The sequence below is a fragment of the Salmo salar genome, chromosome 06 (assembly GCF_965601325.2).
Source record: "Salmo salar chromosome 06, fSalSal1, whole genome shotgun sequence".
In the NCBI taxonomy this organism is placed as follows: domain Eukaryota; kingdom Metazoa; phylum Chordata; class Actinopteri; order Salmoniformes; family Salmonidae; genus Salmo; species Salmo salar.
In genome coordinates this window covers 65,158,321-65,170,597 of record NC_138296.1, presented here as the reverse complement: position 1 = coordinate 65,170,597, position 12,277 = coordinate 65,158,321, and the positions used below count along the sequence as shown (strand labels likewise).

The window sequence follows — 12,277 nt, the reverse complement described above, 5'->3', positions numbered from 1 at the left end:
TCATTTGGGAAATACAATTTAAGGATACCGCAATACTTCCAGTTTGTGTAAATCCAAATATCATGCTACAGAAATCAAATCTGGAGCTGCTTCTCAGATGCTTGCGGTGGACATTGAGACTGATCTCATTGGAAAGATTTTAGCCCCAAAACGATACTACTCAACCATGTGGTCAAATACATGATCAGCGGGGAAGGACATATTTAAAAATACGGAGGTTTGATGGTTTCAGTCTTCTGTGAACTATACTTTCGTAGTTTGAACAGGCGCGCTAGAGAAGAAACTGCGTACGTCCTCATCATCAACAGGTAAATGCTTTATGGCTGTAGGACAAAACAGGACAAATGAAACTATAAGATCATGTCACGATCACTGATCCGTTACACTATATACTCATGTATCTGTTTGCTGTTTATTTTTAGATTTACTAGTTTACCTTTCTATCATATTAAAATATATGTTACTACACAAACTGTAGTTCGGAACATTGTCCTTCTTTCTCAACCAGCTACAAACACAACAGAACATCTAGTGTACAATAGACACTCAGTTGATGGAAACTTTTTTCCATTCCAGTTTAAGTAGAGCCTTTTGCAAGACATGACAAAAATAAACAGTTATCAACAAATGCTGTTTCGAAGCTTTAAGGTCAAACGAAGCTTTAAGGTCAAATTGAAAGTTCCACAGACATTAAAGGGGAATGGAAACACTTCAGGAAGTAAATCTAAGCAAGAGATGTATTCAATCCACTAATGCTAAACATGTTAGCTGGTGTTCTGAATCCTAGTGTTTCCATTCCCCTTTAACATAATACTTTTTGTCGTGGCAAGGTGTCCTCGGATTCTGAAGAGAATGAATAACTCCTACAGTACACTGTAAGTGGACATCTGTACTTAGTTTAGAAGAGTATTGTGTAGCCTATAGGACTGATTGGTATACAAAATTATCTAAATGTACGGAATGCATGTAAGCTAACTTTGTGCATGCGAACACTACAGCTGACAAAGTCAACAAGTGCATAAACAGAACACTATTCAATAAATACATCTTTACAAAGCCCATGTCTGCCACATCAGAATGGACAGTGAATCCATACCAGTTTGATGATATCATGTTTCTAAGACAGTAGCAGGGGCAAAGGGGAGTTGTTCCTCTCAGGCTAGCCTACAGGCGCTCCTGTAAGGAAGTCCACTGTGTGGATTCAGAACCTAGGTTCCCATCTAGTGCATGTTGGAGGAAATAGGACAGGGGTTCCCCACCTTTTTCTGCTCCACAAATTGATGTAAAAAAAATAAATAATGGGACCCCAATTAATATGTTCTTTTGCCTGTTATCGCCGTGTGTTTATATTTACTCAATACTAGTCTAGGTCCAGCTGTAATCTCGCAGTGTTTAAGAATTATACATTTTCTCAGGGGACCCTATTTTAATATCAGGGAACCCCACATAGGGTCCCGATCCCAAGTCTGGGAACAACTAAAACACCGTATGGACAATTCCACGGTAACAGAATGATGCTAATACTCTGATTTTTCACTTTCAAATGTATGTCAAACAAAAACCAATGATTGCAACTCTATACAACTCTACTGACAATGTTACAAAAACATATTTACTTGAAGAGCAGTGCAGACACAAAGTTTGATAACATAAGGACGGGTCGTGTTGTTTGCGCTGTCATTCTGTTACAAAACGTTTAATCTGCACTGCTCTTCAAGTAAATGTGTCCAATTTTCTGTGGAATTTCTCAAAAGTCATCCTTGTGCATAGAGTTGTATAGTTTGTTTAACTTTGCAATCATTGGTTTTTGTTTGGCGTAAATTTTAAAGTGAAAAAGCTAAGTCATCATTCCATTACCATGGAATTGCTCGTATTGCTGTGTAATGGCCTTGTGGTTGTGACTCAGTGACAATAACAAATACTGTGGCGGTATGGATGACGCTCTATGGCTTTTCAATTATTCAGATGTTTAGCTGAATGCAAAATGTGGTCATGCTAACACAGAAGTCTGCTAGCAAGCTCTGTTGAAAACCAAAAATATCTTTATCAAATGTCAGAATTCAACGTCCTTACACGTCCTACTTGACTATGTCATCCAAAATAGCTCTAGGAAGCAATACCATTGACCTAAAATATAATGAGAGGCATGGCATTATATCACCATCTAATAGCAAGGAGCAAGGGTTTGCATCAAAGGCCATTATGATTTCCCTCTCATACTGTAGACGATCCTGTCCTGCCGCTCCATAGGGACTCTGGCTCTGAGTGTACCTCCTCCCGATAGAGACTATCGGAGAGTGAAGATGATGGTCTTTCATGCAAACACTTGTTCATCGCTATTAGATGACGGTGGCTCCTGTACAATCATAGGAAATTGTCCCCAGCCTATTAGATGTTTAGATATATACCTCGGAGCCACTACGGCCCTTAGCTTTGTAGGAGCTGCACTGTCATTTCCAGTTGCACTCCTGTATGCTACCCGAGGTAATCTGTGTATCTCTTTTACTCTTGAAACCCAGAGGAATCTATACATTTCCATTCCAGTCACATCACATTTCCCTCCTATTGCAGATCAGTTCATTCACAGCGTGTCTCCAAATGTAAACAGAAAAGGGAATGGCAATCCCCAAACATTGAGAATGGAATTATATCTTGGCTGTGTGATGAGTGTCCTGAATGTCAAATCACAATGAAACAAATATGCTGCAGTGGTTGTGGATGGCTCAGCTGTTCTGTTTAAATGTGACCATGGCCATTCTGTATGGGGTCCGGTATCACTGGAGGGAAAAACATCTGCCAAGCCTCTTAGTGTAAGCATGGCACATCAAGCAGCAAAAATATTCCTTTGATCACAACTCAACCATATCAAAATGATGATCGTTCTCACTGCTACCAGGTCAGATAATATGGAATGTCAAGCTGAATGCATAGATTCTATATCATTCTGATAAAGGTTTGATTGAAGTCTTTGTGAGGGGATCATTTTGTGGTCATATTTTAATTAGCCTATTTGAATGTTGTTGACCATTTTGCAAATCTATTAAAGTAAACATACAGAAAGAGTAAACATCCTTCTCCATGCATTTTTTTTCTCTCCATAAGATGATTCAGCAATAGAGATGGAGTGCTGAACTAAAGCTGTAAGGGTAAAGTTAAAGAAATTCAAAGCCAGAGCACTGTTATTGATCAGGTCTCTGAGGTAGTTAGTGGCACAGCCTGTGACACAGTCTTCTGTGCAGACATGCCAACCACCAGACATATATTTCATATTGATAGAAAAGAACAGATGGGAGAATGAGTAATGTAGAAGATGGAGAGAGATCAAAGAATTGGCCTAAAGCCTTTCTCTCCACTCCCACACCCCTGCTCCTCCTACTCTACTCCCTCGTTCCCTCTATTCAAGCACTCTGACTGTACACTGTCAACTCTGTTCAATATCTGTAAAGCAATTAATTGAACACGTGACATAGATAAATCGCTATGGAACATGACACTTTTCTCTTCTTCGACCTATTTCTTATCTCTTCTCATCCGGTGTCTAACATCAACCCCCTTCTTTTTATTTACCTTCGGCTGCAGGTTCTACCTCCTCGGGTTTGGGCTCTGCTGTCCCTTCCTCCACTACCTTCTCTTCCAGAGCTTCCTCTATTGTCAGCTCTGGTTCAGCAGATGGTTCCTCAGTCTCCTCCTCCTCCGGTGCTTCTGAAAGGATGATCTCTGAGAATATATTCACAGCCGGAGCTAAATAGTTTTGCCGGGATTCAATGCATCAATGCAGAACCAAACTTAACGTTCGGGGATATTATCCAGCTTTTGTAAGGGTCATGTCGACTTTCAATGAATAATATGCTACTGACAACAGTAGGTTACATAACATTTGGTACACGTTTGACCTCCACGAGTGAGGAAAGCGTGAAACTTCACTCTCTTTAGCCTCTTCAGAAGGTGGGGTTACTTTTCTCAATGGGCGGTGTTACTGTAATGCATGCAATTAGTCATATTAGAAAATCAAATCGGGGGCCTCCCAAGTGGCGCAGCGGATGAATGGCATCTTGGATGAATGGATGAATGGCATCTTGGATGAATGGCATCTTGGATGAATGGATGAATGGCATCTTGGATGAATGGCATCTTTTGGCAATAAATATCATGACGGCTTCAATATGAATAGACTAACCTATGAGCACTGGTACATTGCATGATAACGTTTAACTCTAGGGTAGGGGGCAGTATTTTCACGGCCGGGATAAAAAACGATACCCGATTTAAACTGGTTACTACTCTTTTCCAGAAACAAGAATATGCATATAATTTGTAGATTTGTATAGAAAACACTCTAAAGTTTATAAAACTGTTTGAATGGTGTCTGTGAGTATAACAGAACTCATATGGCAGGCCAAAACCTGAGAAGATTCCATACAGGAATTGCCCTCTCTGACCATTTCTTGTGCTTCTGTGGCATCTCTGTCGAAAATACAGGATCTCTGCTGTAACGTGACAATTTCTAAGGCTCCCATTGGCTCTCTGAAGGCGCCAGAAAATGGAATGAGATCTCTGCTGTCTCTGGGCTAGGTACAGGAGCGCTGTTTGTGAGTGGTCAGGCTGGTGGCTCAGAGACAGGAGATGCGGGGCCCGAGAAGTGGCCATGTTTTTCTTTCAGCCTTTGAACGAAAACAACTTCGCCCGGTTGGAATATTATCGCTATTTTACGAGAAAAATAGCATAATAATTGATTTTAAACAGCGTTTGACATGCTTCGAAGTACGGTAATGGAATATTTTGAAATGTTTTGTCACGACATGCGTCCGCGCGTCACCATTCGGATAGGGACCTGAACACACGGACAAAACAGAGGATATTTGAACATAACTATGGATTATTTTGAACCAAAACAACATTTGTGGTTGAAGTAGAAGTCCTGGGAGTGCATTCTGACGAAGAACAGCAAAGGTAATCCAATTTTTCTTATAGTAATTCTGAGTTTAGTGAACGCCAAACTTGGTGGGTGTCAAATTAGCTAGCCGTGATGGCGAGCTATCTACTCAGAATATTGCAAAATGTGCTTTTGCCGAAAAGCTTTTTTAAAATCTGACACCGCGATTGCATAAAGGAGTTCTGTATCTATAATTCTTTAAATAATTGTTATGTATTTTGTAAACGATTATCAAGAGTAATTTAGTAAATTCACTGAAAGTTTTCGGTGTGTTTGCTAGTTCTGAACGTCACATGCTAATGTAAAAAGCTGGTTTTTGATATAAATATGAACTTGATTGAACAAAACATGCATGTATTGTATAACATAATGTCCTAGGAGTGTCATCTGATGAAGATCATCAAAGGTTAGTGCTGCATTTAGCTGTGGTTTTGGTTTTTGTGACATTATATGCTAGCTTGAAAAATGGGTGTGTGATTATTTCTGGCTGGGTACTCTCCTGACATAATCTAATGTTTTGCTTTCGTTGTAAAGCCTTTTTGAAATCGGACAACGTGGTTAGATTAACGAGAGTCTTGTCTTTAAAATGGTGTAAAATAGTCATATGTTTGAGAAATTGAAGTTATAGCATTTTTAAGGTTTTTGAATTTCGCGCCACTCGATTCCACTGGCTGTTGACTAGGTGGGACGATTTCGTCCCACATACCCGAGAGAGGTTATAGCCAAAAGTCTTTAGATAACAAATTTGAGGTTCAACATTTCTACAAAGAGGGAAGAAACTAAGTATCTTTACTCAAGCCAGCGTCACTAGTAATATACTACTGCTATAGTACTACAAACTTTTACACTATTAGTAACTATTAGACTATTACTAACTATTAAACTATTACACTATTACTAACTATTACACTCTTACTAACTATTAAACTATTACTAACTATTACACTATTACTAACTATTACACTATTACTAACTATTAAATTATTACTAACTATTACACTATTACTAACTATTACACTATTACTAACTATTAAATTATTACTAACTATTACACTATTACTAACTATTAAAGCTAGACTACGGGGACATATTAGTGAAATCTGTGCCTGTGGTGAGTAATTATGATAAACAAATATGATATAAGATAATGGATTATAAATGCATTTCAATTTCAAAAATCATGAGTAAAATACTATTGTTTCTACAACACCTACTACATACACCGCCAACTTCAACTGCTGGAGTAAAAAAATAGCTAGCCACAGAAGCTTGGTGAGTGGCAAGTTCACACATGAAAGCTGACTCTGGAACCCCCTGCCTTACAGGGGTACTGGGCTGGCAACCCTACAGAGCAACAGCAGCTGCTATCCTCTGATCTACACAGCATGAATACAGGGATTTCTATCAGAACCCCCAGAACATGCATGGCCACACACATCTCCTCACCTGATGTAATTAATACTCATGTCTTGGTGGGTTCGCTGCCAAACCTAACCAGTGTATCATCTTGAAATACATCCAAAGAAGACTTTTTCCGATTGATCTAAACCAGAACATAAAGAAATGTGTGCCACGAACAGTGGTAGAAAAGTACCCATTGTCATACTTGAGTAAAGGTAAAGATACCTTAATAGAACATGACTCAAGTAAAAGTGAAAGTCTCCCAGTAAAATACTACTTGAGAAAAGTCTAAAAGTATTTGGTTTTAAGTGTCAAAGTAAATGTAATTGCTAAAATATACTTAAGTATCAAAAGTAGAACTCATTTCAAATTCCTTATATCAAGCAAACCAGACGTCACTATTTTTTATGTTGTACATTATTTACGGTTAGCCAGGGGCACACTCCAACACTCAGACATAATTTACAAATTAAGCATTTGTGTTTGTTTAGTGAGTCCACCAGATCAGAGAAAGAAGGGATGACCAGGGATGTTCTCTTGATAAGTGGGTGAACTAGACCATTTTCCCGTCCTGCTAAGCACTTTTGGGTCTTAGGAAAAATGTATGGAGTAAAATGTACATTATTTTCTTCAAAATATGAATAGTAAAGTAAAGATACCCCAAAAAACGACTTAAGTAGTACTTTGAAGTATTTTTACATAAGTACTTTACACCACTGGTCACGAAAACAATAATGTGTTATAATTTTTACTGTTTTGTTGTGGTGGCTAATCAGCCTGATATTGGGAAAAATACAATCTACACAGGCCCTGTTACAGAGGGAGAAAGAATCCCATTACCCAGGCAACCTTGTGGTTGCCATTGAAATGTAAAATTTCATTATGTACTGAGGAACAGAAGATCATATTTTGTTTTTACCATATCTACCTGGGCCACTCTGGTTGACAATAACAAAATGATTATACTCATTAATTGTACTATTGTATCACTGTATTCATACGTCTTCCATCCTTCCATCATGAGGCTTCCTTACAATCTTTATATTATCTGTGTCAAATATCATAATTTAATATAATTTTAAATATCATGGGCAGTCTTTAGGTGACAATTAATGCTAAATATATCAATATGATTGAAGGCCTTGATACCAGGAACAATATGTATTCATTATTGGACTAACACCATGATAAATCACCAACCATCACTCATGGATAAAAAATATATATATTTTTGCGATGCTGTATAATGTGACAGTAACTCTAAGAAAGCTTTTGTTTTAAGACTGTTCTATTATGGATCAGTAAAAAGTGTGTAATATACAGACACATTTTAATGCTTATCTATATTGTATATCAGACTTCAGTCCGGTACTAATCATGAATGGTGATATCAATAATGTACCCGGTGAAACAGACAGCTAGTTTTAATTCTGACCAGTTAGTTGATAAAAATGTATTAATGATATTATCTTTGTCATTTACTACACAGGTATAAGGGTTATGCATGATGATGAAACATCAGTGTAATGAAAGTTATTGGTCAATACCTGTCAAAAGAAGGTCATCAATGTCATCATCATCATCATCGTCATCATCCTTGGATAGATCATCTTCTTCAGGTGCTGAACTATGAAAGGCTTCTGTTGTGATTTTATTATCCTCATCGTCATCTTCTTTGCCGATCTCTTCAGCTGAATCCTTCACCTCATCATCATCATCATCATCATCATCTTCTGTGTCATCAGAAATGTCTGCGACATCTCTAGCAGTCTCTCCTGAATCCTCGACTGTTTTGTCATCGTCATCGTCATCAACGACGGCACCATTGTCCTCACTGACTTTGCCATCATCGTCATCATCAGTGTCCTCTAAATCTGTAGAGTCATCAGTTGTATCCTCAGCTAATGTGTCTGAGATATCAATATCCTCACTATCAGCAAGATCAACTTTGATAACATCATCATCATCATCGTCATCTTCTAGGTCAATGGGTTTAGTATCGTCATGTGTTTGGTCAACATCTATGCTATGATCTTCTTCATCAACATCATCATCAGCAGCAGCAGCAGCAGTCGAAACAGGACCATGATCTGTGGCTTCATCACTGGCAGCAGCAGGACCAGCTACAGCATTTTCATCCGCTTCCTTATCACCATCATCATCATCATCAGTGGAAGCAGCAGCAGCATCACTGACATCCTCATCTGTAATTGCTTCAGTTTCATCTTCAGCTATGGTGTCATCCTCCTCTCCATCATCTCCAGCAGAGGTTTCTGTCTCTGTGTCATCAACATCAATCAGAATGGGGCCCTCATCCTCATCAATCTCAGCAATGACCTCTGCAGCAGCTTCATCTTCACCTTCATTTTCCTCTGCCACCTCATCAGCTGCAGCAGCCTCTTCCTCCTCCTCCTCCTCATCATCATCAGCCTGTGGAGTAGCCTCTTCCTCCTCATCATCATCCTCCTCATCATCAGCCTGTGGAACAGCCTCTTCCTCCTCCTCCTCCTCCTCATCAGCCTGTGGAGTAGCCTCTTCCTCCTCCTCATCATCATCCTCCTCATCATCAGCCTCTGAAGCCACCTCTTCGTCCTCATCATCATCTTCTTCAGTCGCTGCAGCAGAGTCCTCTTCATCTGCTTCATCATCATCATCATCGTCATCGTCATCATCATCATCATCTACCTCGGCCTCAGCTGCTGCTTCCTCTTCCTCATCCTCTTCCTCCCCTTCTTCCTCCTCTTCCCCTTCCTCATCCTCATCATCTTCTTCCTCATCTTCATCCTCTTCTTCCGTATCCTCATCCTCTCCATCCTCTTCCTCATCTTCCACTTCATCTACATCATCTTCTTCTTCCTCTTCCTCGTCCTCCTCCTCCTCTACTTCCACAACTGGTTCCTTTTCCTCTGCAAACATCCCTGCAACTACAGAATGAACAGCGTAAAAGTGACATTCAGTGCAGTGGGCCGGAACCAAAAAGGTAACAATAATGCCTATAATTCATTATTTTCAAGACAACACAACACACTGCAACACAATTAACACAATATCTTTATTGTGTACTCATAATGTTTACACCTGACAAGCTGCTCTCTGCTCACCTGAGCCATATACACCTAGTAGTGAGTTTACAATACATGAATATCTCAGTGTGTATGTGCTGTGCTACCATTATCATCATTCCATATCATGAATATGGCCAATATAATGCTTTCTCTACATTACTGTACATTGCAGCAGTGGCATAAACATAATGACAGTGTTCCGTACATGACACCTCAAAGACTGACTCCATACAAAATGACAAATGCATATATAGTTATACTTGCAGATGTTAACTTGTTTGAGGAAAATAATAGTTTAGAAATGGTCAATTCACAAAGAGTAATTCTGTCAGTGAAGAGTTGTTATTTTCTGTGGTAGTGAGGGAGAATACTCTCATGGTTATGATGCTGATGTTGGGTATGAAAAGCAATCCAAAACGTTTAAAACCCCAGACCAAAAAAAAAACCAGAACAAAACCAAACAATACAAAGTCCTGTCAAGAATTAAAGCAGCGATCAGCAGTAGAAAACAAATAACAAAGCCTCCTCCCAACCCCGTTTTAGTAAAGAGCTGAGGGTTGGGGCTGGAGAAATCTCATCATTCTCAAATTCATAGACAGAGCTATGTATGCAAGGACTGACCATCCATGGCGGGGGTTCTACTAAACTATACGGAATTGTTTTAAGAAGGTCATGCCAAGGATCATTTTGATATTTCACTTCGAATTTTAAGACCCCTTGAAGTATCAAAAATAAATATTATGGCTTACTGCTTTTAGCCCATACAAACGCACTGAATAACCGATTCACTACATGGTACAACAGATAGCCCCCAAAAAATATCAAAAATAAGTTTTTTCTGAAGTGTCTGTCCTATATCTGAGAGGTATAAGAAAGATCAGATATATTTTTGTCATGTATTTAACCCCTTATTTTTGCACTAAACAGATATCTCTAGCTTTAGCTGTTGGATTGTTATGGGGATTTTTTTTAATGCTAATTAGATTTACGCAGGGGCCTGGACATCAACCTTTGGGGGTTTTAACCATGTTTTGAGGCAATATAGTGTTTGTTTACATTTATAGTGTTTTCTTTACATGTTCTTTGTTTACAAACATTGGCGTAAAACAAGCTTATATTTTAGGTTCTGATGGGGTACAACAGTAAAAACAGTAACAAGGTGTGAACATTTCTTTGCAAGAATCAGGTGTCGTCCCCTGATCAAGCCCAGAACTCCTCAAAAACCTCCTGGGGACCATGACAGAACGTTCTCAGAGAATCCTATAAATGTCCTTGAGGACATCCCTGGAACAAACTGTGTACCAGAAAAAAAACATCCAGGGGACCATGACAGAACATTCTAAGAGCGTCATATAAACGTCCTTGGGGACATCCCCGGAACTAACCAGATAGTAGACAAAAACATCCAGGGGACCATGACAAAATGTTCTAAGAACGTCATATAAACATCATAGGGGACTTCCTCGGAACAAACCGGGAACTAGACAAAACCTCCACAGGACCATGACACAACGTCGTGAAGACTTTAGGCGGCCATTTCATAATGTCCTAGGGACGTCCTAAAGACTCATTATTGTTTGCAGGGCAGTACGCACATTGAAACACGTGTTTACAAGATGCAGTATTGGTGAATTCATGCTCACACAAATTAGTTGTGTTCTTAATTAATACTATTTGTACCATAGTACTACCAAATAATAAAATATATTGAGAGAAACTGTAGTGGTCTATTTAACAACTGCAATCGACTATGACAGTTGAAATGTGTATTCACTGAATTTTATTGTACTACATAACATCTAGAACACATGTAATGACCATATATTACAGTGGTCATGAATTTAGGCAACTGGACAAGCTGTCTAGAGTAGCTTCTGGGGGTATAATTACGGTGTCTGGGAAGAAATAGAGCCAGCAGTTACACACAGGTACAGGCTAGTAATATCACATTACATAGCAATTATTAACAGGACAGCACCCATTTTCCAAAAGTTGCTCCGGCGACAGCGCAAATAACCACTTACATCATGCAGCAAAATGCCTCACTCCCATCAAAAAGATGTATCAATCATCATCACATGCCTGATGTTATTTCCTGACAAATTCGTTTTCAATATGAGCATCATATAAAGAACAGGAGGGCACATACCTTGTTTTCTGGACGGTAGGAATGCAGCTATGAGGTCGGAAGGAAGGGGATTCCAACAGCAAGAGGTTAGAACACACACACACAAAAAAAACACTATCCACGTTCCTTGACAAGTACACAACGTGTGACTATGGATACAAAGTTAAAGTACTGTAAGTAGCCAAGTTAATACGATGGTATGTGGAGGAAAAGTAAGCATTTTAGCAAAGCCACAAAACAACAAAACCATTTGTTAGCACTGCGCAATAGCATGATTAGAGTGATAACCATTGAGTGTGCTTACCGGTTTATGTATTTGTTACGTTGTTATTCTAGTTGATCTACATTAGATCTAATGTAGTTTACATATAGTAAACATCTACATGTATGTTTACCTATAAACATGGAAAGCATGGCCATGGTACCTTCAGCCTCAGCTTGTTCCTCTTCAACAAACCATCGTATATCTTTTGGGACGGTTTTACAATTAAGTACCAAGGTGAACATCCATAAAATATCACACTCCACAAAATCTACCCCATTAACCTCAGCCTGAATCACCTTTTCAAGTCCTAAAACTTGGAACAGCTAACCTACATTAATCAATGTTGAAATGTTTAAATTTGATTAGGTCATAAAAAACAAAAACACGCATCATTTCATTAGTAAATCTTTTATTTTGCTTGTGTGTTTTGTCAATGATGTGAGGGCTTCTAAAAAGTGTGAGGGGAATGGCATAGTGTAGATAAG

At 38.9% G+C, this 12,277-nt stretch overlaps 1 protein-coding gene across 10 annotated transcripts in view; it reads right to left on the bottom strand.

Annotated features, from left to right (window-relative positions):
- trdn (triadin) overlaps window positions 1-12,277 on the bottom strand; it is a 53,846-nt gene that overhangs the window by 26,977 nt on the left and 14,592 nt on the right. For 8 of the 10 annotated variants that reach the window (XM_082976843.1, XM_082976847.1, XM_082976845.1 and 5 more), the window contains 3 exons: window positions 11,549-11,575; window positions 7,882-9,258; window positions 3,568-3,717 (listed from right to left, as the gene is read on the bottom strand). In XM_082976843.1, the coding sequence (XP_082832969.1) occupies window positions 3,568-3,717; window positions 7,882-9,258; window positions 11,549-11,575 (1,554 nt within the window). The remainder of the gene's footprint in view (window positions 1-3,567; window positions 3,718-7,881; window positions 9,259-11,548; window positions 11,576-12,277) is intronic. The other 2 variants (XM_082976848.1, XM_082976849.1) reach the window with 1 other exon arrangement.